General features: G+C 31.0%; 2 protein-coding genes, 1 non-coding gene and 1 pseudogene across 4 annotated transcripts; 3 read left to right on the top strand and 1 right to left on the bottom strand.

The window, feature by feature from the left end:
* Positions 1 to 567: 567 nt before the first annotated feature.
* On the bottom strand, positions 568 to 3,410 carry LOC114194634 (aspartic proteinase nepenthesin-2-like). The gene has a single exon (XM_028084982.2). It carries the CDS (start codon positions 2,650 to 2,652, stop codon positions 1,012 to 1,014), a length of 1,641 nt encoding a protein of 546 aa, XP_027940783.1. The 5' UTR covers positions 2,653 to 3,410; the 3' UTR covers positions 568 to 1,011.
* A 6,692-nt stretch (positions 3,411 to 10,102) lies between these two features.
* Positions 10,103 to 18,311, top strand: LOC114193118 (NOL1/NOP2/sun family protein). The gene is made up of 12 exons (XM_028082818.2): positions 10,103 to 10,415; positions 10,563 to 10,878; positions 10,961 to 11,108; positions 11,433 to 11,570; positions 12,665 to 12,727; positions 13,542 to 13,663; positions 13,930 to 14,137; positions 15,143 to 15,354; positions 16,052 to 16,152; positions 17,142 to 17,223; positions 17,489 to 17,550; positions 17,749 to 18,311. The coding sequence occupies exons 1-12, from the start codon at positions 10,198 to 10,200 to the stop codon at positions 17,861 to 17,863; spliced, it is 1,785 nt and encodes a 594-aa protein (XP_027938619.1). The 5' UTR covers positions 10,103 to 10,197; the 3' UTR covers positions 17,864 to 18,311.
* Positions 18,312 to 20,333: 2,022 nt separating this feature from the next.
* TRNAE-UUC (transfer RNA glutamic acid (anticodon UUC)) lies at positions 20,334 to 20,405 on the top strand. The gene has a single exon. It is a non-coding gene; the product is annotated as a tRNA-Glu (tRNA).
* A 2,180-nt stretch (positions 20,406 to 22,585) lies between these two features.
* On the top strand, positions 22,586 to 25,949 carry LOC114194001 (protein GAMETE EXPRESSED 2-like; annotated as a pseudogene). Its single transcript, XR_014984090.1, has 7 exons — positions 22,586 to 23,100; positions 23,186 to 23,506; positions 23,715 to 24,053; positions 24,309 to 24,624; positions 24,870 to 25,076; positions 25,162 to 25,235; positions 25,308 to 25,949. The product of XR_014984090.1 is annotated as a protein GAMETE EXPRESSED 2-like (transcript).
* Positions 25,950 to 27,623: the final 1,674 nt, after the last annotated feature.

Below are 27,623 nucleotides of genomic sequence, written 5' to 3'. Positions count from 1 at the left end.
TGGACTAAAACTGCAATCCTTCATAATGCACTTTTTTTTGACAAAAACTATAAACTTGTTAATGACACACAATTATCTAAGTCTCTTATACATCCAATAGACCTATTGAGTTGTGGTGACAACTCCAAAACCAACCATTTACTTTTATAATTTTTTTTTACTACTTTTTTCTTCATATTATTAAATGTAAGATTTTGGTGAATATCTGTTTGAGAACCAACTCAAATAACATCTCACGGGCAAAGACAAATCAAATAAAATTGACACATAAGTTGAATTATTCATTACATTACTGTGAGTCCACCAAGGGTAATAATATAGTTGACCTGTTATTTGGTTGCATGCATTTTTTATTTTGTTAAGAAGTTGGCAGTGTACCTAACAAAAAAGCTATTGAATAATACTTTGATGCGACATCTGGGAAGCAACCATGTCCATGTGCCATTATTTATTTAATTTTCATTTTAAAAGAAAAAAAAATGTACAAGATTTAAGAGAAACATTCTACCAGAAAATAGAATAGTAACAGCAAATGCTGCAGCAGCATACAGAACTTGCCATTGCCCGTTAGAAAAAGCTAAGTTTCTATATATTTCTTGTTTATACTATACAAGTACATGAAACAATTATCCTTTGAGAATGTAGAGACAACATCTTATAGAATAGAAAGAACAAAGTATTACAATTAAATGAGACACTCAAAATTGAAGCAGTTAAAATGTGTACAAAAAGCAATATTTGTGTCTGTTATGACCCGGTTTGTGTAATTGTCTGAAGCCTAGTTCTATAATCACTCCTTATTTGTTTCTTTATTTTTGTGTGTATCACCTTCCAATTTTCATCCGAGGGAAAATCCAAAATTCTACCTCCTGACTCACCGTGTTTGCTAGTACGAAACTATACAGGAGCATAGGAAGATCCTACGTTGATCAGAAATAACACGATTTCATATGAAATCGTGTTATTTTTCATTGATCGACGAGGAATCTCCGACACAAATCCAAGAAAATGTTAAACATCATCACACTTCATTGGTGCATACCCAAGTCTGGATTTCTTCGTGTCATATAGTATGTGGAAATTCTGCTGCTGATAGTTTCCGATTATTGAAAGAGCAGAAGGAGAAGTTCCCAAAATAGCCAAGCAAACAATATCAGAATCAATCTGGATAAAGTAATTCTCCACCGGGAAATTCCACACTGCTCCATCAGAAAATAAAATTCCAAAGTCAGGTAGCTCCATCTTGTCAATTCCCGACACATTGTAACATGGCTTTAAAGGAGGAAGACCTTCAATGAGTTCATAGCCCTTAATCTTCTTCACAAAAGCCTCCCTGATAATCTCATAAGCAGGTTCAGCAAAATATGTTAATGTGGTGCCAGAATCAATGATGGTGCCACCAGCACCTTCTGCTGACAAATGCCAAGTCTCCTCAGGTATCTTCAACTCCTCACCATCAACCATTACAGACTTTATCTGGACATAGTAAAATGTGTCAACTGAACCCTCTTTTGCAGCAGCAAAAGAAGTGAAATTTAGATTGGGGTGGCTGAGCAGCTCCTTGTCCTCACCAAAAATCAATTTACTACTCACACTTGCATTGCTATTTCTATCCACAAGACAATAGGAAAATGATTGGCCATAGAGAGATTGCATCTGAGAAGCAAATGACAATGGTCCTCTCCCCAACCCTAGCAAACCAGCAGCACCATGAAAGAGACCTCTATTCCAATGGCCACATCCAAACATCACATTCTCCACATGCTTCAGCTCTGACCCCCCAGAAGGAGTGGTGAGATTAACGGTGAAGGTTTCCAATGCAAAATCCCCAGTTGTGTTTGAACCATCTCCATACCAGTAGAAGTAGGGACAGCTCTGATTCTCACCTTTGCAAGGCCTAGGTGGATCAGGGGATGAAACCAGTTTGCACCGTGGATCATCACAGCTTATATTCCTAAAAGAACTAGAATCTTTGGGGTCATAGTATGCTCCACTTTGCTCAAAACACGCAATGCAAGGAACACATTGGATCCAATTAAGGTCACTACCAGTATCAAGTATCAGAGAGAAATGCTTAGGGGGTGTGCCCACAAACACATCCATGAAGTACTCACCAGAGCCAAGACTCACCCCGGATTCCAAAGTTGCCACAAGCTGCCCGGAAACCCCACTTGCCGGCGAAGCCCCCGGAGCAACCACAGCCTCCGAGGTTTGCTTTGGTTGGTCCTGTGACTTCTGCAGCCTTGAAATTGCGTTTTGATTCTTCTTCTCTATCACCCTTCTGTGAAGGTTTTGAATTCTGATCAAATCCCTTACGGTGGAATCAACCACAGATTGTTTAGGCTCAGCGTCTTCTCTCCCTGACCTGTGTTTTAGGTGGAGTTTCACCAATTGCTTGTGCGGTTTTGGATTTGGAAAAGCCTCACCTTCTTCGTCAGTTTCTTCACCTGATGTCATGGTAGAACTCGAGAGGCTGCAATCAGTGTCCCCGGAAGAAGAAACACCACTGAAGCTTGGATGATCAGGAAACTTTATGGCAGCCATAGAAGATCCATTTTGGTTGTGACGGTGATCGTGATTCCCAGAAAAGGCTTCCACGACACAGGAGCATGTCACAAGGAGAACCACAATGAGAGAAACCTGCAAAACCATGGTATTGATAATAATATCCTCTTTCTTGTACCCAAGGAGCAGAGTTTCTGAGCTGAGCTAGGCCAAGAGGGTGAAAGAAGGAACCGAGTTCACAAGTTTCTCTCACAGGCAAAAATCTTAAAACGAAGGAAGATTAAAGAAGATGATGGGGATATGCAAAAAAAAAAATGTGAACTTGTGTGTTTTGAGGCCAAAACAATGGCTTTGGCAGATGGGAATTGTTTTTGAAGGTGAGAAGAGGAAGAAAGAAGGATTGAAAAACAAAGTGATGCGACTCTGAGCTTTCAATCGTGTGACTTTATCAGTAACAACAATGAGAAAGACTTGGAAGCCTGGTGTGTGTCAAAGGTTGTGTCCAACCACGCGGTTTCATTCACAATAAAGTGTTAGTATTTATTGCCTCTTAAAATGAATTGTAAAGCTTGTATGAATTTTATTTTCCCAAACTATTTATAGTTTTTCAGAAAATAAAGATATCAGACACTTATATTGAAGTCAATGTCTGTCTGATGATAATTTCAAAAGATTTGAAGTTTTGAAATCAATTTTACCGCTTATAGCGTGCATAGCAACAATTTTGAGGCACACGCTACGTGAATTTTCCCAAGCCAGGAACAGTGGAAGAAAAATATGTGTATGATATGATTATTCATTCCATGGGATTTTCTGCTCTGCTTCGTGATTCATTGGATTGTGATTGTGTGACATATATTACTCTTACCTAGCTAAGCTGCCACAACCAAAAGTCAAAGACAGTGAAACAGACATTGGATGAGTGAAACCAAAACTCTGTGGTCGCTGGTCAGAGTTTTGAGTGGGTCTTCTGATCTTGCAAATGAAGGGAACATGGAGAAAGACAAATCCACCTTTGTGACTTAACTAAGGAGAAACAAATGATGAAGGGAGCCCACATAGGAGCTGGAAAGTAGAATAATAATATGAGAGGACTTAAAAAAAAGCGTGTTATTCCGATCCGATCCAAGTCGATTTAGTAGAATCGTTAGGAATAACAATCACGTTTATGAGTATTATCTCTTTTGGAGCGTGGAGCTTTATCATCATTTGTCTATTTTGACTTCGATTCATAAATAATAAAGTATTTAAGATATGTTTGATCTCGATTCTTAATAACATAAAATCTATGTTATTCACTAGAATTACATATTATGTACCCTTTCATCACATTTTTTGTATCTTAAAACAAGCTCAACTACATTAAGTAACATCAAACTATTCTATTCATATAAATATTTTATGTAATATTGTATATGTGTGATAAAATTGTTGATTTTTGTAGCGGCTGTTTTAAAATTAAATTCATAATGCTTTATAATTTGATTACGATACAAACATTTTTACACGTATTGTATGTAAACATTAAATTCATTGACCATATAGATAAAAAGAAAAACTTTAGTTGACGATTCCTATATTACTCTTATATATTTTTTTAGTTTTATATCAATCGTATAGTTCATAGCTTGACTTATCCTTTTTTTGATGCCATTCTTTTTCATTTAACTATTTTATCAAGGGAAAAAATGGAAAATGAATGAAAAACATTATTTGTTAACAATTATTTTGTAGGGGTACATTTAGGACAAGATTTAAAGTAAGAGGCAATATAATAAGAATTATAATATTTTAATGGACAAAAATTACTTAAATGATTTTTTTTAGTAAGGATAGGTTTTTTCTCAAAAAGGTAGTGTGAAAGATCGGTAAACAATTCAACGCTCTATTTCTTTTATCCATCAAATCGTGTAATTTTAAATTATTAAAATATTTAGTCAGAACTTGAAAAAAGAAGTTCGTTTTATGCAACCTGTATTCAACGTATCATTATCTTAACAAGTTATAATTAAGTGTTTAGATTACTCTTCAAGAAAGGAAAAGAAATATAATTAACATATTAATATCATTTAGAAAATCGTTAATCAACGCTCAATTTTAGTACAAAATAGTCTTCTTGCGTATAAAAAACATAAACTTAAATTTGTGATAAGTTTGGATTCAAGATAAGTGAGACTTTTTTATAAAATTTATTATATATAATAATTATGATTTGATGAAGGTGTTAAAAGATTATTATAAAATATCACTTACAAAACTCAACCTTCCAAATATTTGCATTTCAGTTCACAATCAAAATCACAACTTTCTGAAGTGTTAATCCATTCACATATATGGTAAAAACACAAAAGCAAAAGAATATTTAAAGGAGTTTTATATTTATTCAATGAAAAATTCATCATATCAATTGTTTTTTTTTTTTCTCAACTTATCATACAAGATTACTAGATTATCTACATCATACGCATGCGTATTTACACGGCTATTTCAGTACGAAGACTGCGACTAAGAACAGTTTCCACAACCCAACCAAGAAATTCTTCTGAAAATAATATTCAATTAAATCATATGACTGAGTTGTGCATCATTCTTTTGTATATCACATTTTCATAATAATGTTAAGTCTTTACTTAGGTATTCTATGCATAACAAATAAATAGAGATAAAAAATTTTGTAGACACACAAATTTATACGACACATATAAAACAAAAAGAACAATATTAAAAAAAAAGTTTATTACACAAAAAATTATGTGATATGAAAGAAATTAAAAAATATATATGTCGAGACTAAATTTATAAGTGTCCTTTGTTAGAAAATTGAGAATCATATAAATGAATATAGTTGTTGTCGATTTCTTATATGTATATTGAAATTTTGTCTTATTCATATTATATCTTTGTAGTAATTTTCTACTTATTTATCTCGTGCATAGGACTATAAATTATTAGATGGTCCGTTGGTGGCCCGATTGCAAGTGAAACAAAATGTTTGAAGAAATTTCGCTATGATAGGTTATAACATAGCTTTGATACTATGTTAAAAGTGGACTTTAAGCTTAACTCAATCCTACAAAACCGACTTATAAAGTGGAGATTGCACCAACTTATATATTATGAATTAACTTTATCTCTAATCGAAGTGAGACTTAAAAAAAACTCATAAAAAAAGAAGAAAATATATATTCCTATGTTCGTGGAATAATGTGAAAAAGGAAAATGCATGTACTTGATTTTGGTAATGTGCAAAATGTGTTGCTTGAACTATTTGTGAATACCCATAAGTCTCAATCACTAGGCAAATAGTGTAAACAAACACCGAAATCGAAGAGAAATGATAAAGGTTGTTGAAATTTGATGCCAAAATAAATACGTGCACAAGATGAACATCAAATTAGTGTTGTTGTTGGAAATCCACGTATAATAAAAATATGTTAAATTACCATGTTGTGATCTTTCTTCCACGAGATTCTAAGTTTTTTTATGGAACTAACGAAGATGCAAAAACATTAGCAAATTAATTTTCATGGATCGATCTGATCGATGAGCACTAGCATGAGTGGTGGGTTTAAGTAGTGAGACTTTCCGTGAAGAATTAAATAAAATAAACCTAACTATGGTTTGTGGTGCCTTTAGTCAAAACCACGTCGTATTCTACGTCCACACCACCCAACTCAATTACCACCACCCATTTATGTTCATTTATTATAATTATTTCGGTATATTCAATAAGTCTCAAAAATTGTTTAGAAGTCGAGGTCAATCGAAGTTTAAATACTTCAGTCTCTGAGGTACATTCTAAGGACGAAACCGTGACCAAACTCTCTAAAGCGGACAATACTTTGGGAACGCGATGGTTGTTGGACTTGTTCCAGTACACCCAATAAGTCTCAGCGATAGTTGTTCCTAACGATAACTGCCGAATGAACTTGGATCAGAATCGAAATAGTATTTTGGATTAAATTAAAATTTATAAATAGAAAATAATTTTATTATATTAATGAATAATGTTTATATTTGATGTTGATTTTTTATATATAGTCCTTATCAATACTTGTATGGTTCCATTTCTTTCAATGGGAGACTATAGTTTCAACCCACTCTCGTATACGGCACAAGACCCTGAGAACTGACATGTTGAACATCAACTTCAGATTTTGAACTGGAAAGTAATATGCGTAACACTTAACTTATAGCTATTTCGAGGAAAAAGAAATCCACTAAGGAAAGGTTAAGAGGTCATAACTGTGTACTTGGTTTGGTCAACAAAATCAGCGGGTGAGCTGCAGGTGTGAATGCATCTTCCGTTGATATTTTCAACTGATAACGTAAAGGAAACGAAACATTTCTATAAACTTTGCCTTATGTTTTCTTCAAGGCTTCTTTTTATAGTACCAATCCCTTGTTTCAAATTCTATTAAAATTTAATAAATTATTTGTGAAGAAAGAGCTTCTTCCTCAACTGGATCTTATAAAGGTTAAGTTATTTTTAAGAATCCAAACGCTGAGTTTAAGTCTCACATTGATTAGAAACGAACGAGAAAGTAGAGCATTATATAAGACCAAACCCATTGTTTTAAGGTTTTGGGTTGAGAGTGGTGTCATTGCCTTATGTGTTAGGCTCAAGTCGTGTTTGATCTCCTAATGAAACTCCTTCTATAAACCTAACTTGGTTTAATTAGATTTCTGTTTTTATTTTAATTTAGTCTTAATTTTTAAAAAATTATTGTAATTTAGTCATTTTTCATTAAATTTCTTGAAACAGATCAAAGATTTTTCATCAACACCAAATTGATATTTTTAACAAAAATATCAACCAAAAAAAGTTATTAAACCTCATTTTCTTGAAACTTTCCAAATTAAATTTAACACTTTTTTAAAATTTAAATTTAATTGTTTATTCAAGTTTATCGGCTTTTTTATTACACTGCATGCGTTAAGATGAAAAAATAAATAAAATTTGTGAAATTTAATTCGTAAAATTTAAATCTATATAAATATGTTTAAATAAATTATTTCAAATTTAAACTTGTATTTTGAATTTTAAATTAAATTTTAGATTTTTTTTTAACATCTAGAATTAAGGTGCATTTAAGTCGAGCTATGGTGGCTAAGGACCAGGTCAATTTAAGTTGGTCCAGGTTCAAAGTTGAGTTGAGTCAGTCCAACAGGAAAGTCGAGTCAAATTGGCCAAATAAGAGTTGAGATTGAGGTTGAGTCAGGTCTGCTTGATTTGAAGTTCGAGACAAATCAATATCGTTGAAGGTCAAGGAGAGTCAATTCGAACAAAAGGATTGAGCCCAATCATCCTAAACCTAGGTATAATTGAGTAATCACGAACCTATAATTGAGCTGAGTCGGCATGGATCTAAGTTAAGTCGAGTTAGTTGAGAACATGTGGAGTCAAGTTGATTCAAGTAAAGTCGAGTTGGCGAAACCTAAGTAGAACCGAGTCGTCACAACCCAAGTTAAATCAAGTCGATTTGGACGTAAATTGACTAAAATCAACTTTTTTTTTTTTATGTTGGACAACCTAAACCTAAGTCAAATTATAGAATATGAGTTATCTTAGATCTAGGTCAAGCCAGATCACCTCAAACCATGTCTAATATACCTAATAAGATTGGATTGATCTTAATGTGCTTAATTTAATTGATAAAATATATTCAATCTTAATTAAATTTAAATTGGATTAAAAAAAATCTAAATTTGGTTAATCTAATTAAAATTGTTTTAGTTTATATATCAAATTCATTTTATTAAATTTAGACTAAATTTTGAAAAATTAATTCATCAAAAACCAGTTTCTATATTAAGATTTAAGGTTATATATATATATATATATATATATATATATATATATATATATATATATATATATATATATATATATATATATATTACGATTTTAATCATAATCTTCTATAATTATTTTTTCTGTGCAATAATGATTCTAATAATTATTTTAATTTCTGTGCTAAGTATTTTTTACTGTAATTTTTTTTCATACATCAGGTGTTTCCACTATAGTAAGATTAATTCTCTCAATACACCTTTTTTTTTTCTTTTTGCATAGAGATGAAATTCTTGAGAGTTTATTCCAAAGAAGTTAAATATATATTATTTAAGCCAATTTCTCAATGTTATTTTCCTTAAACTAATTTGCTTTTTAATATTGTATCCATTATTTTTTTTTTAGGTTAAATTATACTTTTAGTCCCCATTTTCGTAGCAAAATTTGAATTTGGTCCCTCAATTATTTTTTATCTCAATCTGGTCCCTATTTTGGGAAATTTGACCCAATCAAGTCCTTTCCATTAGTGGTAGAGTAACGGTGTTAAATGGGGTACCACATGTCAGCTTCTGGATTTTTTGAATTTTTTTTATTTTTTTTTTGAATTTTTTTATTTATTTTTTATTATTTTTTTAAAAATTTTTTAAAAAATTAAAATTTTACCACGTGTCAAGCGGACATCGTGCCACGTGGCAGTGGCAGTGCCACGTGGCAGTATTTGGGAGTTGTCATTTTCTCATTCTCAATTTGGTTCCTGTATTTTATTTTTTGTCTCAATTTAGTCCCAATTTTTGTAAAAATTGTGCAATTTTGTCCCTTTCCAAATTGAAACCAAATTTAATTTCTATATAAATATGCAAAGATATTTCTATCAAAATTGATATTTCAAGTAAATATTTTTAACAAGATTAAGTTTATTTTAATTTATATTTTACTTTAAACTTTATTTAAAATTGTTTTAAAGTTGTTAATAGAAAATAATATTAATAAAAAAATTCATAAATTATATTGATATTTTATTACATTATACTTTAATATTGTTTTTTATTTGAATTTATATTTTAAATAATTGCATATTTTTAAAATGTGTAAAATTTAATAATTTCTATACAAATATTTTAGTTAGTATAAAAATAAAAAGTATATAATTTAAGAAAAATTAACTAGTTTATGTAACAATAAAAAACAAATAAATTTAAAATTTGAAAACAATTTTAAGTAAAATTTAATGTGAAACAAATTTAAAGAAACTTGGTTTTATTGAAAATATATAATAAAAATATCAATTTGAATAAAAAAATCAAATTTAATAAAAATATTTGTATAACATTTTATAATTTTTGTTTCAATTTGGAGGGGGACGAAATTGCACAATTTTTACAAAAATTGGGACTAAATTGAGACAAAATATAAAATACAGGGACCAAATTGAGAATGAGAAAATGACACCTCCCAAATAGTGACACGTGGCACTGTCACTGCCACGTGGCACGATGTCTGCTTGACACGTGGCAAAATTTTATTTTTTTAAAAATTTTAAAAAAATTAATAAAAAATAAAAAAAAATTCAAAAAAAATTCAAAAAAAAAATTCAAAAAATCCAGAAGCTGACACGTGGCACCCCATTTAACACCGTTACTCCACCACTAACGGAAAGAACTTGATTGAGTCAAAATTTCCAAAATAGAGACCAGATTGAGATAAAAAATAATTGAGGGACCAAATTCAAAGTTTGCTACGAAAATGGAGACTAAAAAGTATAATTTAACCTTTTTTTTATAACAACTGTTTTGCAAATATAGGAGAAATGAAAAATGGTTGAAGCCCTAGCCGTAGTGGTTCATGGTGGGAGTGCTACGGCGCTCGTGTCTGGTATTTGACATCCACCTCGTGTTTGAATGAAGAAAGGGAGGGAATTATTGGTTGGCAGTTACAGAAGGCTTCACCAAAACACCATTCACTCTTCCCCAACACACTTTCACCAAACCATGTCGCATTCCGATCCTCCAAACCGATACTCCTACTCCCCCTCTCTGCATTGGAACCCTCAGCTTCACCAATACTTCCTCAACGCCTACGGCGCCGACCACTTCTCTCGCATCTCCGCCGCGCTAACGTACGCGCCTCTTTTAATTTTCCGATACTTTTCGTTTCAACCAATCATATCTCGTAACATGCAGTTCCAGACTATATCTGATTCAACTACTGAACATATTTTACTTGTTGTAACTGTTTGATTTTCATTGAGTTTTCCAATTCGCAGCCGACCTTCTCGCTACTCGTGCATTCGAGTGAACACGCTCAGGTCCGGCGCTGACGCCGTCATTGAGAAGCTGCGTCCGCTCGTCTCGAACGTGTCGGTGGCGGTGCAATCCGAATTTGAAGATGGCGAGTCAAATCCCTTGAAGGAGTGTTTGGAAGATGCATCTGCTCCTTTTTCCAAATGCAAGATTCCCGGCCTTGATTATGTGGTGTTTGTTTGGGGTTCGGGACCGCACCGTATCGGTTATGGTGAGGCGCCTCCCAAGGAGGTCATTGTTAGTAGGAAGTGTGCTGAGGCAGTTCTTCGAGGTGCTCAGGTTAGTAATTTGTTTGCCAATTTCCGAATTATGTGCTTTGAAGTGTTTGATTGGTTGTTACTAATGTTAGTATTGGCTTTAGGTATACGTTCCGGGTGTGATGGCTTGCAGTGCTCATGTTGAGAAAGGAGATACAGTTGCGGTTTCGGTTGCTGTGGAGCAGCAGGGTGCTGATGGGGGTTGGGGAATTCCCATGACACGTGGCACTGTTCTCCAAGGATCCGAGACAGGTAGCGAGTGTGCCTTCATGTTTTGGTGATATGTTTGTAGACTTGACTTTTTTTTTTTAACTTGGCACGAACATCCTAAATTGCATAACCTGAAAAACCATAGATGGGAAATTGGATATTCATCAGGGAGATAAAGTTGTATTTTCAAACCGACATGGTATTTTTTTTTTTTTTTCATAATCAAATTTTAAACAGTACGACATTAATGGTTTATTCTTTGTGGAAATTATGTGAAGGATGTTTTGTGAAGACAAATGCTTGTTTCTGTTGAAGTAAACTTTTGGAGCATGGCTGATAGTAATTTGTATTTTCCTTGGTCCACAGATGCTTATTATTTTGAACGGAATGGGCTTTATATTGGGCAAGGAACAGCTATGTTGTCAAGGGCTGGGATGTTCCGCGTTTCTGAAGGGGTTGGTGTGGATATGAAGGATAGAGTATACGATCTTCATTCTTTTCATAGTAAATTTCGTCTAATACTCTTATTCGTATGCTATATTGTATTCTTATCTTGTTTGCATTATTGATTTTTTTTTCTTTTTTCTTTATAGTGTATGCATCATTATTTATTTTAACACATATACCCAATTTGTTGCTCCCCAGTTCAAATGCTTTTGTTTTGCCTAATTGAGTAAGAGATTGAAGCTTGCTTGATCTACTGTTTTGTATTTTTGGCCGCAGTTGAATTGACTTGAACCTTGATGCTTATGAAACCTTTCTGTTATTGTTATGATATGGTGGGGGCATGGCAATGCTAACTTAACTTTTTCACCCAATAAATTTATGCTAAGAAGACTTACTAAATTTGATTTAGTAGATTTACATGATTAGTTTAAGATTTACCATAATCTCATTAGTTGGTGATAATAAATATTGTTGCTCTAGTATGGAATTGATGAAATATCTGAGAAACGAAGATTACATTTGAATGACTGTTGAAATCTGTTTCTCACTTCCCTGCTTTTGGAATCCTATTCTAAACTTTTGTCTTTATTATTTGCTGTTGGTAATGTTAGTGAAGAACATTAAATGTTGTTATGATGATTGGTTCTTTAGGAGTTTTAGCATGTGTTTATGGTTGGATCATCTTTCCATTGCTCAAGGAAAATATAAGAATTGGCATCTGTTATGCACATATGAGGTTATTAACTTCAAGAAATTAGATTTTATACGGTTTCTTGTTTCGTAAGTGGAGGGAGGGGAGAGCCTGGACTCTGGATACTTTCCTAGCCTGTATGAAGCCTACAGATTTGTATTATAGGTGTGAGATACAATCTGGTGTGCCATGGATATATATCTTTGGAGGATTTTCTCTTAAAACAAAATATGAAAAATTTTCATTCTACCTGTGCAGGCATTTATTTGTTGTTTTTTGTTCTTTGTCCACGCATTGGTTTTTCCCTCTGTAGTGGCCCCCACTCTGTATATTCTAGCAATCCTTGTTCAATATCGTAGCTGACATTTTTCTCTGCTCTATATATTGAAAATTTTGTTAATATTTGAGGCTTTGAATGCATGTGGCTGATGTATTAATGTTTCTTTTTTCGGTTTTTCAGATTTGCTCGAGGGAGAAATATTTCTCCAAAATCTGCCTAGCATTATTGCTGCTCATGCTTTAGGTACATAAATTTGAGTATCATTTTTTTTTTTGACTTTGGGGTAATTTACATGCAATGGAAATGGTATTGTTGTCCATTTTTTTCCTTGGTAATAAATGCTTTACCATATTCATTTGCAAACACTCCAGATTTAAACATAACTGGGAGGAATTGGATTTGAACCCTCATGGGATAATGTTTCTCTAGCAACCACGTGGGCCTCTGCAAATGCCCTTTTAGTGGGGGAAAGAAGGGGAGAGGGTTCTATGTCAGATCTGCAAGAGGATTAGAAAGATTTTTGTAGACCAATATGTTTTTCTTTTCTATAGGTTTTTAACCATATACCATTATCAAGAGAAAAGTCGTACTTTTCGTATAATTTTTATCTCATTATGTTTGTAGTCAATAAGGAGTCCATCTGAAAAATCTTTGCTTACCAACTAATAATCCTATGTCCAATCTATTCCTTTCCTTTCAATTTTTTCTTTGCTCAATCATTTATATTTGTAATGTTGACTTTTTACTATAGTTTAATTTCTGCTTTTATTTTTGTTGCCTTTATAATTTGTATCAAGTTTATTTTTTAATCTTGAAAAAGTATTTCATCTTTTATTTCATGGACGTTTATCAACAATCATTGGGGGTTAGGTCTTGCTATGCTCTCATACATGTTTTATGATAGTAATTATTTTATTTTGCACTAGAGATCTTTCCCCGTTTGCATTGCTTTTTTATGTTTTGTTCACATTTTAAGGACGATTTCCAATCTTCTCATCTCGCTATTTTTTCCTATGTATCTTTATATAGATTTTTTTATTATTTTTTTTATATTCAGATCCACAAAGGGGTGAACGGATACTAGATATGTGTGCTGCACCTGGAGGGAAAACAACCGCAATTGCAATACTTATGAAGGATGAAGGAGAGATTGTTGCAACCGATAGATCTCATAATAAGGTGAGGATTGTGAACTCTAGTAAAAAAGCTTACCATTACTACTTGCTTACTTGAACTCAAGTATACTGCAGCAAATGGATGTTGTGTTCTTTTACTAACATATTGCTCAAACTTTCATTAGTTGCCAGCATTCTGTACCCTGTTTTTGATACGCAGAATATTAGTTTCATTTGTTATGATTGTGTTAAATTAGTGCTATGCTATGATTCTTGTAGAATTTTAATTAATTAATGGTACGTTAACTATCAATTTTGATGATTGTCTAGGTGCTGGATATTCAGAAATTGGCTGCTGAAATGGGCTTGAGTTGTATAAAGACATTTAAATTAGATGCTCTTAAATCTGTTTGTCGAAGAGATGATATTGATACTTTCACTGATCCATGCTGTAATAATGCCAAAAATGATGTGACAAATCAAGTGTTTGATTCCCCAAATTTGGAAGTTGAAATAGTGTCACCCATTGTTACAGAAGGTTTAAACTCTCAGACTCCGGAGGACAGTTATATATTTGTCTTTAATTGATGCTTTCTGACTGGTTCATTGACACATGATAGAAAATTCTTATTGGGTTCTATAGTATTCAGTTCAGTTCAATGCTAAACCTGTTATATTAAATGTATTACATTGAAATTGAATCACACTAATTGCCAGAATCACATTGAACCACTCTTATTGTCTAACATTCTTTTTTCATTGATGGTATTGTTTGCTGATTGGGAATTGGGTATTATGGCATGCCTAAGTCCCCCAATACTAAGCTTTTAAGGGTTGGTTTCCCATGTACTTATCAGTCGGTATCAGAACTAGGTGTTACTGTCTCAAAAATGGCCACTTACAAAAGGTTTCTAACTAACAAGGAAGTTGAGTGAATTGTCAACGAGTGATGTGTCTTTGACTGAAAGTCATCAAGATGTTGACTCTTAGTCATGGTATATTATAGGGACTTCGGTATTATGGGCTGTCTAAGTCTTACATTAAGTAGTATGAGTTGTTTGATGAAAAATTTAAGTACTTGATTCTCTCCCCTCAATAGTTATCTTTTTAGGGTGAGTTCCTTAATTGCTAAAGTGCTTATTACTTGCTAAATGTGAACATTAGAGAAACTTATTCTTGTATTTTAAAGATGAAAGAGAAAAGCATCAGCTGTGAATCATTGTTTGTCTCAGTTGCATGTTGTTTGTTCTACCCATGGTTTGTTTTCTTGAACATCTATTGTTGTATTCTTGAAGGTTGACACAGCCTCATCATCATCATCAAAGGATCGCTTAGTTTTAAAAGATGGTCCAGATAGTGAATAATCATGTTTATTTGGACATAATTAAATAGACTTCAACATTTTGTGATTATATTTATTGCATTTCTGTTCTTTTTCTTCTGTGCTATGGTTTGTAGCTTCTTTTCCGTTTTATATTTGTTACAGACATGAGAAGTATTTTTTTGTCAACAATTGACAAATGCATTTTTCAATAATTTGTAGGTAAAGATGAAAAGACAAATGGAAGAGTTTATGTTAGCAAAGCTGATGCCCGGAAGAACATGAGAAGAGCACGAAATGGCCCTGGAAGAAATCAGTCTGTTGGTGGTAGGGTTGATCGATCAAAAGGTTTTCCTCCAGACAGTTTTGATAGAGTTCTTCTTGATGCTCCCTGTTCAGCCCTTGGTTTAAGGCCTCGATTATTTGCTGGAGAGGTAGAAGTGATTCTGTTGATTGAAATATATCCTGCATTTACTTGAATTCTCATACGCAGGCTTAGACCAATCTATATTTATTGGTGCAAATATAAATAGGATATATGGAGTACTGCATTATCTTAAAGTGGAATTATGTCCTTATTTTTTTTTCTTGATCTATACCACTGTTAATGTTCAACTTCTGCATCTTGTTCGTATTTGTTTCTTTACCTTTGCCTTTGTGTGAAATACGGGAATCTGTAGAAGCACTTTTTATTTCAATGCAATCGGGAAATAAAATTATTCTATTGTAAAGTCACCGTTCTTTGCCTATAATGTGTAGGATATTGGGACTACTGGCTTATCTTGAAGTGGAATTGTGTCCTCAATTATTTCTTGGTTTATGCCATTGTTAATCTTCTGCTTCTGCAAAGTGTTCAATTATGTTTTTCTTAACCTTTGCCTGAAATATGGAAATGTGTATGTAGAAGTAATTGATTATTTCAATAAAAAAATCAAATTATTCTACGGTAAATTCGCCCTTCTTGCCCAGAAAGTGTATTCTGTGAACTTGATCAATCACATGACTTACAGATTGGCCAGTGTGATGCATAATCATCACCTCTGCGTGGGTGTATAAGTTAGTTTTTTTTTTTTTTTATCAAAAAATGAAAAGAAAATAGTAGTAACTATGAAATGCATTTGTTTTTGGCAGGACACAATTGAATCTTTAAGAAACCATGCAAAGTACCAGAGAAGGATGTTTGACCAAGCTGTTCAATTAGTTCGACCAGGAGGAGTGATTGTCTACTCCACGTAAGGATGCACTTTTGTTGATCATTTCTCTCTGTATACTTGCACGTTTTCTGTTGTGATATATGATCATGTTTCTTCCTTATGGCCTATGACATTTGTATTTGGTTCTATCCTTGTACTTTGTTTTGGTTTCTAAATTATAATTTATCTTTGTAGGAAAAGTAATCATGCTATGTCAACTTCTCATGCCCTCTTCATGTTATCAGAGTTTGCCATTGCATTTGTTCTTGTCTGAATTTCTTATCAGTAGGTGCCAAAAGATTGCCTACATGTAAATCTCATGTCATTGTTATTTGCACAATCTTTCTGCGCATATTTGTTTATGATTACATCGAAGGCATGCTTGTTAAGTGGAAAACGGAGGGGATGATTTAATTAGGAAGGATGGAAAACCATGACAAATTTGGATTGTATATGTGGATCTCATTGTTAGATGCTTTCCCTCATAATTGGAAAGAAAAGGGGGGGCAAAGTTACTTTATGTCCAAAGATAAAAATATCCTTATTATGTTGCATTCCACATTTTTATTCATGGTATAATGTCATTTTATAAACATTTTTTATTTCTTTCCTTTCACATTCTTTATTATTAAACAACCTAAAACCTAAAAATGTTCGATTCTCACATTTAGTAGGATGAACTACCATGTGGTATTTAAGTCTTAAGATTTTCCCACCTGATGAACTAGTGTCTTGGGTTGAGCTTTCTTCTTGTTAATTCTTAAGAATTGATGCTTTCATTGAGAGTTGGCCTACAGAAAGGTTATTTGTAGCACACCGATAGTAATTTTGATTTTCTCTGCATATCTAACTGCTAAATTCTAATTGCATTATTTTGTTAATGGTCTGAACTGAAATATATTTTATTAAGTCTCTGAGCTGCATCTTTGGAATCTGCTTCCACGATGAACTCTTCTGAAATTTATATCAACTCTTTATTTATGAGACGTTACTGTGAAACTGATTTATTGGCCATTGTCTTAATATAGTTGTACGATTAATCCCGGTGAGAATGAAGCATTAGTTCGATATGCTTTGGATAAATACAAATATCTGTCATTGGCACCGCAGGTTTGATGCTGATTCTTTGCTATATTAACTTCCTTTTTTTTTTCTCAATCGATTAGGTATAATTCTATGGCTGAATTGTTATATTTAAAAATTAGGTTATATATTTAATTAGCTGAAGGATGCCTAAACGGGCTTATATTTTTAACTAAGACGGTAAAGTGTTGATTATAAACAATGAAACAAAATTTCGATATTTAGTTTGTCTGTAATGAATTTTTAGGACACTCAGGTGAGTTATTCGTATTTGCTATTTGATTTATTCCAGCATCCAAGAATTGGGGGACCGGGTCTAGTTGGTAGCTGTGAATTTGCGGATGGATATGTTGAGTAAGCCCTTCATCCCTTTATCCTAGAATTTGCATCTCTTATCTCTCTCCCTTACACTCACTTTTGTACACACTCATTCATTTGTAATGCTGTTCAGTAGTGTTGGAGGATATACCTTTCATTTTTTTTACTCTAAATAAAACAAAACAAAAAAAATTCAGTGCCGGTGTTTGGTTTCACATCACGATGTCTGTACAGGGAGTGGTTACGACCTGGGGAGGAAGAGCTTGTTCAGAGGTTTGATCCATCATCTCCCCTTGATACAATTGGATTTTTCATTTCCAAGTTTCTCGTCGGATCTAAAGATACATGACAGCTGTTCATGAAATGTTGGAGTGGATCTATGTTTACTTTATAATTGCCACTGAAGGAAGCCATCAGATTTTTTACGACTGGCCTCTGACAACCGTTTGGGAGCTTCACAGATGTCCATTTGAAAAATGAAGTAAGAAAGAATGAGCATTACTGCTTTGTCTCAATGTTACATTCGTGATGAAAGGCAAATTTTGTTTAATTTACAGTTTACTTGTAACTTCGCCGTTTAACTTATGAAAGGGAAGTTGTTCAAAGATCCTTCGGGTTAGCAGTGAGTCTGTTTCCGAAGTATTGGTTCTGTTGATGTTAATTATTGTAGCTCCTTTTCTGCATCTATATTCTGTACGCTTGTATTGTCAGCTTGTTGTAGCTCCTATTTGAAGCTCTTTGAAGGTAACTTCTTGCTGTTTAATAGGTAATTATTATGAATGATGCGACTACATGAACACTTAATCCTACGTTATATATATGGTTGATTAGTTTAAGCTTAACACATAAGATACCTCGAAATGTGAAGTATCCAATGTGAATTCCTTTGATCTGCTACGCACATGGTAGTATAGGAATTAGAATGTGTCAACAACGAATCAGAAGACATTTTCCTTGTCTTTTAAAAAAAGTCATATCCTTGTTTCTACTTTTTTTTTCATATATGTTTTCATCCTCTATTTTTTATTTGCTTTCTCTTTTTCCTTTTGGTGTGAAATTCAACATTAAGTTAACTAAGAGATACTACAGAACATTTAATTTGGGTTGTTATGTCTGTTTGTTTATGAAAGCATACATACCTAAAGCTTTATGAGATTGAACTTATTTTTTATAATTTCATTGGTAATTATTTAAGTTTTTGAAAGAGATTGACATATCTCTTTTATGTTTTAATTTATTATGTTCTTTTACATTTTTATAAAATAGAAGAAAAGTCTAAGTAAAAGAAATTAGTTTTATTCTATGACTATATTTTGATTATAGTAATAAATTTTTACAAGTTAAGTGGAAAACTCTTGCATGCAACTAAGTTGATAATATTTTTTTAGTAATTTAAAATGTTAAATCTAAATATAGAATCTTGAGTAGAAATATAGTTGTTTTAGTATAGATAGATAGATAGATTTCAAAACTAATTATTTATTTTAAAAGTGGTACAATTTTAAGAGATATTTGTGGTAAGATTTATGAGAAAAAGCACAATTTAGTTTGTGAATAAGTTTATACTCTCATTGAAAATGTTATGACATGATGGACTTGATAATGATTATTGTTGTATGATTACAATATGTTTATTTATTTTTTACTTATATTTAATTCAAACTTTCACTTTGAAACAAATTTAACTTGGTACTTCAATCTTCACTTTGATCCGTCTAAATAAATACTCACAATAAAAAATTCATTGAACAGAAAATTATCTTCAAAGAATTGGTAATTTTTTAGTATTCAACCAAAATAATTTTTTTTACTAATTAATGAATTTTCTCTTAGTATAAAAAAGTGTTTTGTTTTTATTTAATTTTGTTGTTAAAAGAAGCTGTGGTATTTAATTATAAATTTACTATTTAGCATTGTTATGATGAATATGGTTATAAATGTACCTACATGATATTATAAGTTTATTTTTTACAAAATAAAAAGATAAAGAAGTCATGTAATTAAGTTGGTCAAAGAAAAACTTTTTGCTCAACCTGTATTTGGTAAAAAATGCTATAAAAATGTGAATATTAATTTCTCATGATCAATAACATGTACAACTGCTAATATAAAAAAAAATCATGTCTAACTTATGAAGATTTTGGTTAATTCCTTTCAGACTTAAGCATCATGTTATCATTTGTCTTGTTGTTGAGTGTGAAGCTAATTGTTGAGCGTCAAAAGCTAATTTATAAAAAGATGTGACTTTAATAAGAATGAAAAGTTTAAGAGAGGGTATAAGAGTTTTAAAAAAGGTTATAAAAGTTCTTTATTACACAAATGGCCATACTATTACTTGTTTCTCCCACCCAACCTTTTTTTCTTCACTCTATGGGAACTACACACATCACTTTTTACAAAATAAAATTTATTTACTATATAAATTTAAATTTATTATATATAAATTAATATCTTATTTTTTAAAATTAAATAACAATATTTTATAACTTTAAGTATAGAGATATATTTAAATTATTAATAACCTGTTAAACAAATATACTTTTTTCACATAAATAACAAATTTAATTTAAATGAATAAATTAAATTTTAATAATTATTAAAAAATTATTTATATCATATTTTAAAATAATATTTTATAATTTATATTTTTATAATAAAAGAAATAAAAGGAAGAGTTATAAAAGCATAAATATACCTGAACTCTGTAAAATATCCTTAGTGGAATTATTCATCAGTGTCTAAGGTGCATTCAATTCTTTTTAAGCAGACACAGCGTAGCAGATTATCATTAAGTATTTTGTGATTTATAAAATTAAAAATCCATTGTCGTCCAGCGGTTAGGATATCTGGCTTTCACCCAGGAGACCCGGGTTCGATTCCCGGCAATGGAATTTTTTGGTAAAATGAAAATGTATTTGGTGGAATTTTTTGGTAAAATGAATGTATTTGGTTTAATTCAAAAATAATCTTATTATGAATTTTTATTTGATTGATATTTTTTCATAACTGAATTTATCTTAATTTTTCATTAAAAAAAATACACAAATTTACTTGAATATAAAAATTAAATTAAAAATAAATATAAGCAAAGCAATGGAATTTTGGAATGATTTTTTTGGTGATGAATGTAGGTTGTTGGTTTAATTCAAAAAATAATATTATTTTTAATTTTGTTTTGATTTTAGTTTGATTTTTTATTTGATTGATATTCTCTCATAACTGAATTTATCTTAACTTTTCATTAAAATAAATAAATACACAAATGTATTTGAATATAAAATTTAAATAAAAATAATAATTTAAATTAAAAACAAATAGAAGGCAAAGCAAACACATTACAAAACAACATAATTTTAAATAAATATTTATAAACAAACATTTCTTTTCAATCAACTAAAACTCTTAATCAAACCATTTAAATTAAATTTAAACTAAACTATAATTAAGAAAGATAAAGTTTTTCAATCCAATTCAATAATATGATATATAAACTTTAGGTTTAATTATGCCTTTGGTACCCATTTTGAAGTCAAAATCGCAAAATGGTACCCAAAATTTTTAAAGTCTCAAATTGATCCCTTTTTTTGTTAAAACGTCTCACGTTTGTCTTTTCTGTTAAGTCAAGGTTGACGCCGTTAGAGGAAGTGCCACGTGTCAGTCCCTGGATTTTTTGAATTTTATTATTATTATTATTTTTTATATTTTATTTTGAATTTTTTTTAAAAAATCAAAAATTTCACGTGTCAAACTGTCGGTAGTGACAGAGTGATGTGACAGTGACAGTGACAGTGACACATATCAGTGTTATGCCAGGTGTCATCTCCTTAGTCTCAATTTGGTCACTTTATTTTAATTTGTCTCAATTTAGTCATAATTTTTGTAAAAATGAACAATTTTGTCCCTTTCCAAATTGAAATCAAATTTAATTTCTATATAAATGTACACAAATATTTCCATCAAAATTGATATTTCAAGTAAATATTTTTAACCAAATTAAGTTTTTAATTAATATTTTACATTGAACTTTATTTAAAATTGTTTAAAAGTTGTTAATAGAAAATAATGTTAATAGAAAAAAAATTCATAAATTAACTAGTTCATGTAACAATAGAACACATAAATTTAAAATTTGAAAACAATTTTAAGTAAAGTTGAATGTGAAACATAATTTTAAATAAACTTAGCTATGTTAAAAATATATAATAAAAATATCAATTTGAATAAAAATATCAAATTTAATAAAAATATTTGTATAACATTTATATAAAATTTAATTTAATTTCTATATAAATGTACACAAATATTTTCATCAAAATTGATATTTCAAGTAAATATTTTTAACCAAATTAAGTTCATTTAATTAATATTTTACATTGAACTTTATTTAAAATGGTTTAAAAGTTGTTAATAGAAAAAAAATTCATAAATTAACTAGTTCATGTAACAATAAAACACATATAAATTTAAAATTTGAAAACAATTTTAAGTAAAGTTGAATGTGAAACATAATTTTAAATAAACTTAGCTATGTTAAAAATATATAATAAAAATATCAATTTGAATAAAAATATCAAATTTAATAAAAATATTTGTATAACATTTATATAAAATTAAATTTTGTTTCAATTTGGAGAGGGACAAAATTGTTATCTTTTACATAAATTGTGACTAAATTGAGACAAACTAAAATAAAAGGACCAAATTGAGACTAAGTAAATGACACCTGGCATAATACTGACACGTGTCACTATCACTGTCACGTCACTCTGTCACTGCCACGTGACACGATAATAATTTGATACGTGACAATTTTTTTTTTTAAATTCAAAAATAAAATAAAAAATAAAAAATTCAAAAAAATATAATAAAAATTCAAAAAATTGAGAAACTCACACGTGACACTTCCTCTAACAACGTCAACCTTGACTTAATAGAAAGGACAAATCTGAAACGTTTTAAAAAAAAAAAACAATTTAAAATTTTTAAAATTTTGAATACCATTTTAAAATTATAACCTCCAAAATAATTAAACCTAATCTTTAAGACGTGGAACAAAATTTTTAAAAAAACTTTTTCTAAGTCACAAGGGTGTGTCACAGAAACTACCCGCTCAGAACTTTGGTTCTTCTTCTCCAAATCCACAGAATTTCCTTCATCTTCCCCAAATTTACACAGTGGCTCGTTCATCTTCCCCCAATTTCGTTATTCTTCTCTAAATTCTCCAAATTCACACAGTGCCTTCGATCTTCTTCCCAAAATTCCAATCTTTCCTCTGGCCGGCACAGCTGCATTTCCGACCGGAGGGGCGTGATCCAAACCTGTATCACCAGCGCTGCCACTGTGCCTAGGCTCCAATCGTGTCTTTCGTGCTAAACCTATCTATGTTTTCTATGCTTGGAGCATTTTGGTGTGTGATTCTTCAGTGACACACGTGTCCAAGGAACTGTAAGGGAATTAGTTTAGAGTCCTTCACTGCACTCTGCACTCTGAGATTCTCTCAGAAAATGGAGATACTAGCACGCATTATCATTTCACTTTGCGCTCTCTCTTTCTTCTCAGTTTATTGTTCTCAATATCTAGCTTCAGGTTACCATGAAGAAGCACTTTTACATAGTTGAAAAAGCCAGTTTTGTTTGCACCGTCCTCACTTCTTTTTCTTCATTTGAGACAGATAGGTCACAACTTCCCCTGTTCGCGTTTAGTTGGTGGGATGACAAGGGCACATTCCAGGCCGGTGACACAGCAACAATCAAAGTAAAAGTGCTTGAGAATGCTGATAAGATTGACAGAAAAGTTTTCAAGCCCACACTAAGTGTGAATGGAAAGGAAGGGAATAGTTCCTACGTGTCTACTGTGGTGTCAGATTTCGAAGGAGACCCAAATGAATGGAAGATCTTCTTCACCCCCATAAGGGTTGGATTGTTTAATGTACTCATCAGTGAGGAGCGTTATAAACTTGATGATTCATCTTTGCATTTCCAAGTTGAACCAGGTTTACTTTCTAAACTGTTTAAATAGAACTGAATGATTCATTGGTAGGTTGGTAGGTTTTGATACCTTTTACATCACTTCAAGGATTCTGTTCTTTTGCAAAATTGGAATGAAGATAATTTTGTTCCTGGTGTTCTATTATCTATCGGTGTAGGCCATGGTTTTATATGTGCCAGATAGTAATGCTTGATATTATTGTCCTACTGAAGGGAACATGTACCCTTCTGTGTGCGTTGCATCATGGAAGGGTGTGAGACATGAGTATGAAGCTGGTTCAAAAGCTACGCTTATGGTGCTACTTAAAGATGCATTTGGGAACAGTATCTCTAAGAAGACACAAGTTTCCTATTTGCCTGATTTTAAGATGTCTGTTTTGCATGAAAATGGTTCTGTTGCAAGTGCTCCTGATATCTTTAACATGGGGTGGATTGAGTTTGATTATATAGTCATTGAGTTTATTGTGACGAAAGCTGGAAAGTTCTCATTGAGCTTAGAAGGAGGAAATCAAACCTTGAAGGGTTCTCCATTACCATTGAAGGTGAATCCAGGTTGTGTGCCTATTATTACAACTAGTAATTGTTGCATATGTGATTGGTACGATTTTTATTTTCTTCTCATATCAGTGTAACATTTATGGGAGGTTGAAATAGAATAATGAAATAATTTGTACAAGTTACTATTGTTATAGATTGTAGATATAGATTTCATACGTGGGGTTTGTTTCTTTGTTTCTTCCATATGTCAATTTGTTACTTCTAAAAGCAAATTACAATAGTTTGACTTCTCTCTCCCTCAATTGCCAGGAGCTATAGATGTCTCTAACTGTATAGCCAAATGGAACATTGAATCTCATGCATGGCAATTGTCTTCCAAGATGGAAATCTTTATACATCAGTTAGATAAATACGGAAATCTGGTTTCTGGATTATATCCTTTTGATTCTGAAGTTGTTGAAACTGGCTCAAACTTGTCCATACCGATATCAGATCTCCATTTTCAAGAAGTGGATGCTGGAATTCAGTTGTTTTCGTTTAGCAATTTTGAGCCAGGGAACAATATATGATTCCCAGCATAATAAAAGCATTTCCAACATGCCATATGGTTATACTGTTTTTATAGGTAAAGTTTCATTCCTAGTCTCTTAAAAAATGGATTTGTCACTTGTAACATCATTTACTATTTACTATTACTGATATAAACATTGCATTTTTCCTTCTCCCTCATCTCTTTATCTTTCTATCTTTTTGTGTAGCAAAAAAGCCGAAGTTGGCTTTTCACTTTAAGTAGTTTCTTACTCCGTAGTTACTTGCATAATCACTTCAGCATGAAAATCTAATTACTTTGTTATGTTCCTTTTCAAATAGGTTACTGTGATGGGGTTAAAAGTGTTGTTAATGGATCAGGTTTAAATGATTCAGTAGCTGGTGTACAGGAAGAATTCTCTGTGTATTTGAATGATATCTATCAATATCCTTCCCCTGTTCAAGCAAACATACTTCAAGTAGTCATTTTAAGAGAAAATGACTCGTACAGAATTATGCCAGTCGTATATGCTGTTCTTGACAGTAATGGTATTTTCAAAGATAAACTTCTTCCTACATTCCTGTATGTAATTGATTATTTCAATTTTTTTGTTATTATTGTATTTGACATCAGGGAGCAGAATAGCTTCAGGAGTGAGATATGACATGGAAACTGTGCCATCATCTTCAATGGTGTTGAGAAACAATGTAAGGAAGACAAAAGTTAATTTTTGGTGCACAATTAATTAAGACTCTTATGAAGTTTCACAATATTTTCAGTCTAATGGGAGCAGGAGCGGGAGCGGGAGCTTTATCATGGCAAGTGATTTTCGTGTGGATTACAATAAACCCTGAGGTCGTCTTAAGGGTGTACGATTTTTTCAAGCAAAGTCGTTAGATCCTTACCCATTGACCGTAATTATTTCGCAATCTATCCATTTGCGTAATATTCTCGAAAATCTGTCCTGTCCCGTAAAAAAAAAACTAAAATTAGATTCCTTTATCTTATCATAATGATTTCCATAATCTGTTTATCAGAAATAGAAGCATAGAGGTATTTTATTCTGACTTACAAGCTTGTTCTGTCTGCTGTAACAGCCTTAGGATCAATCATTGTCATTGAATTTGTTATCATATTCTCTCTTGGAGCCTTGCTTCTGTACTTCACCTGTAAATGTGCAATTCTTCTTGCACATGAAAGAAGAAACAGAGAAGAAAGGTCTTCAGAGCTATCTAATTCCCGGAGTTTCCCCACAGCAACTGTAAGTGTGCATATATAGCCAGATGAAGTACTAAGTGTATTACAGAACTATTATAATTATTGTGAGATTAGTATGATAATTATTTTGAAAACTACATGCAATACAGAAATATTTAAGAGTTTGGAATAAACATTGCTGGACAAGCTCTAATTTCAGATCATTCTCCACTATCATCATTATGGGTGCTCTAATTTCACTGTACTGGTTGAAGAAATCATAATTAACATAAAAAATAAAATTAAAAAGTCAAATTAAAAATTAATCTTAATTTAAAGACCATTTTCTTTTTGTTATTATATATTTTACTCTTGACTTCAAAATGAAAGGGTAAATATTTGTTCGTAAGTTGCTCTAAGTTTATATCATGAAACTAATAACTTAGTATATATATAATCTATTACCTTACAACACTCAATATTGCCAAGTAACGAGTCATTCCATGCATAAATTTCTAAACTAAAACAGAGAGAAATTCAAGTGTGAATTTAAATCGTAAAAATATGAAAGTTGAATATTATATAAAAATAAAGATTCATAAATTTATTATTTTAAGATTTTGAGAAAAAATAAGTTGATATTAAGTTTTTTGTATTACATGGATATTAACTTTGAATAGAAAAAGATTATTAAGGACTAACTGGTATAACTACTCTCTATTACTTGCTTTGACATAGAATAGATCACTTGAATAGACCTAGCAAAACATAATAGATTTATCTAATAATATATTTATCTAAAAAAAAAATGTGAACCTAGTATTAGAGGAAAATATGGCAGAAACAATATAAAGGATTTACCGAAAAAAATTGTCATATTCCAAATATTTGTCAAGACATATTTATTACAGAAAAGATAATAGATGATTATCCATTTTGATACTAAATAAAAAATTCTATATTAACAAGAGTATGTTTACATATAATTGATAATTCTATATTATGTTTACACAATTATTAAAGCTCATCATATAAATAAATGTACAAAATCTATGTAATAACATATATTAATTAGTTAACAAAAATAATAAAATCAAACATTATATAGAAAAAAAATATAGGATTTGAAAAAAGATAGAGAAATTAAATATTTGTGTTTTTTCTAACTATGGTTTTAAAAAGTGTGTTATGAGCTATTAAAAAATTGTTCACTAAAAAATAATAATAAAATAACATAATCTTTTCCGTTAGTATTAAAAAAATATATAAAATTCAAAAATAAATACCCTCATATGAAGAGTTAAATTATATTTGTCTTTAGTAAAAAAAGGAAAAATATCACATAACATTTAATTATATCATGAATGTTTCATAACATTTATATTTTCAATTACTTTAAATTTTGTAATAAGAAGTTTATAAGCAAACGTCAAAGTTATACTTAAAAAGTTATAATATATATATATATATATATATATATATATATATATATATATATAAACTTATGCCAAATTATTATTATAAATTTTGGGCTAAAAAGATTTAGTAACTTCTATTTAAAACTCATTTATGTGTAAATTAATAATATAGATGTGATTTGTATCCAAATCAATATTTACGAAAATTCATATTACAACACGTGTGCATAAGATTCCAAATACTAAGATTTGTGTATTTTAAATTTAATTGATTTTCAATTTTTTTAACGATATGGCAATCTTTTCTTTTACTTTTAATTACATAAGATATTCATAATCTAATAAGATATTCAGAATCTTGTATAATAAATTTAATAGTTTTCATATTAGTTTTCTGATATTTTTATGTAACATATTTATTTTAATTGTGAAATTATTTGAAAAAACTATTTTATTATTTCCACATTGAGCATGCAGATA

Source organism: Vigna unguiculata, chromosome 8 (genome assembly GCF_037176805.1).
Source record: "Vigna unguiculata cultivar grain cowpea cultivar isolate G323 ecotype 2 chromosome 8, ASM3717680v1, whole genome shotgun sequence".
NCBI classification, from domain to species: Eukaryota; Viridiplantae; Streptophyta; class Magnoliopsida; order Fabales; family Fabaceae; genus Vigna; species Vigna unguiculata.
This window is presented reverse-complemented; position numbering and strand designations above follow the sequence as displayed.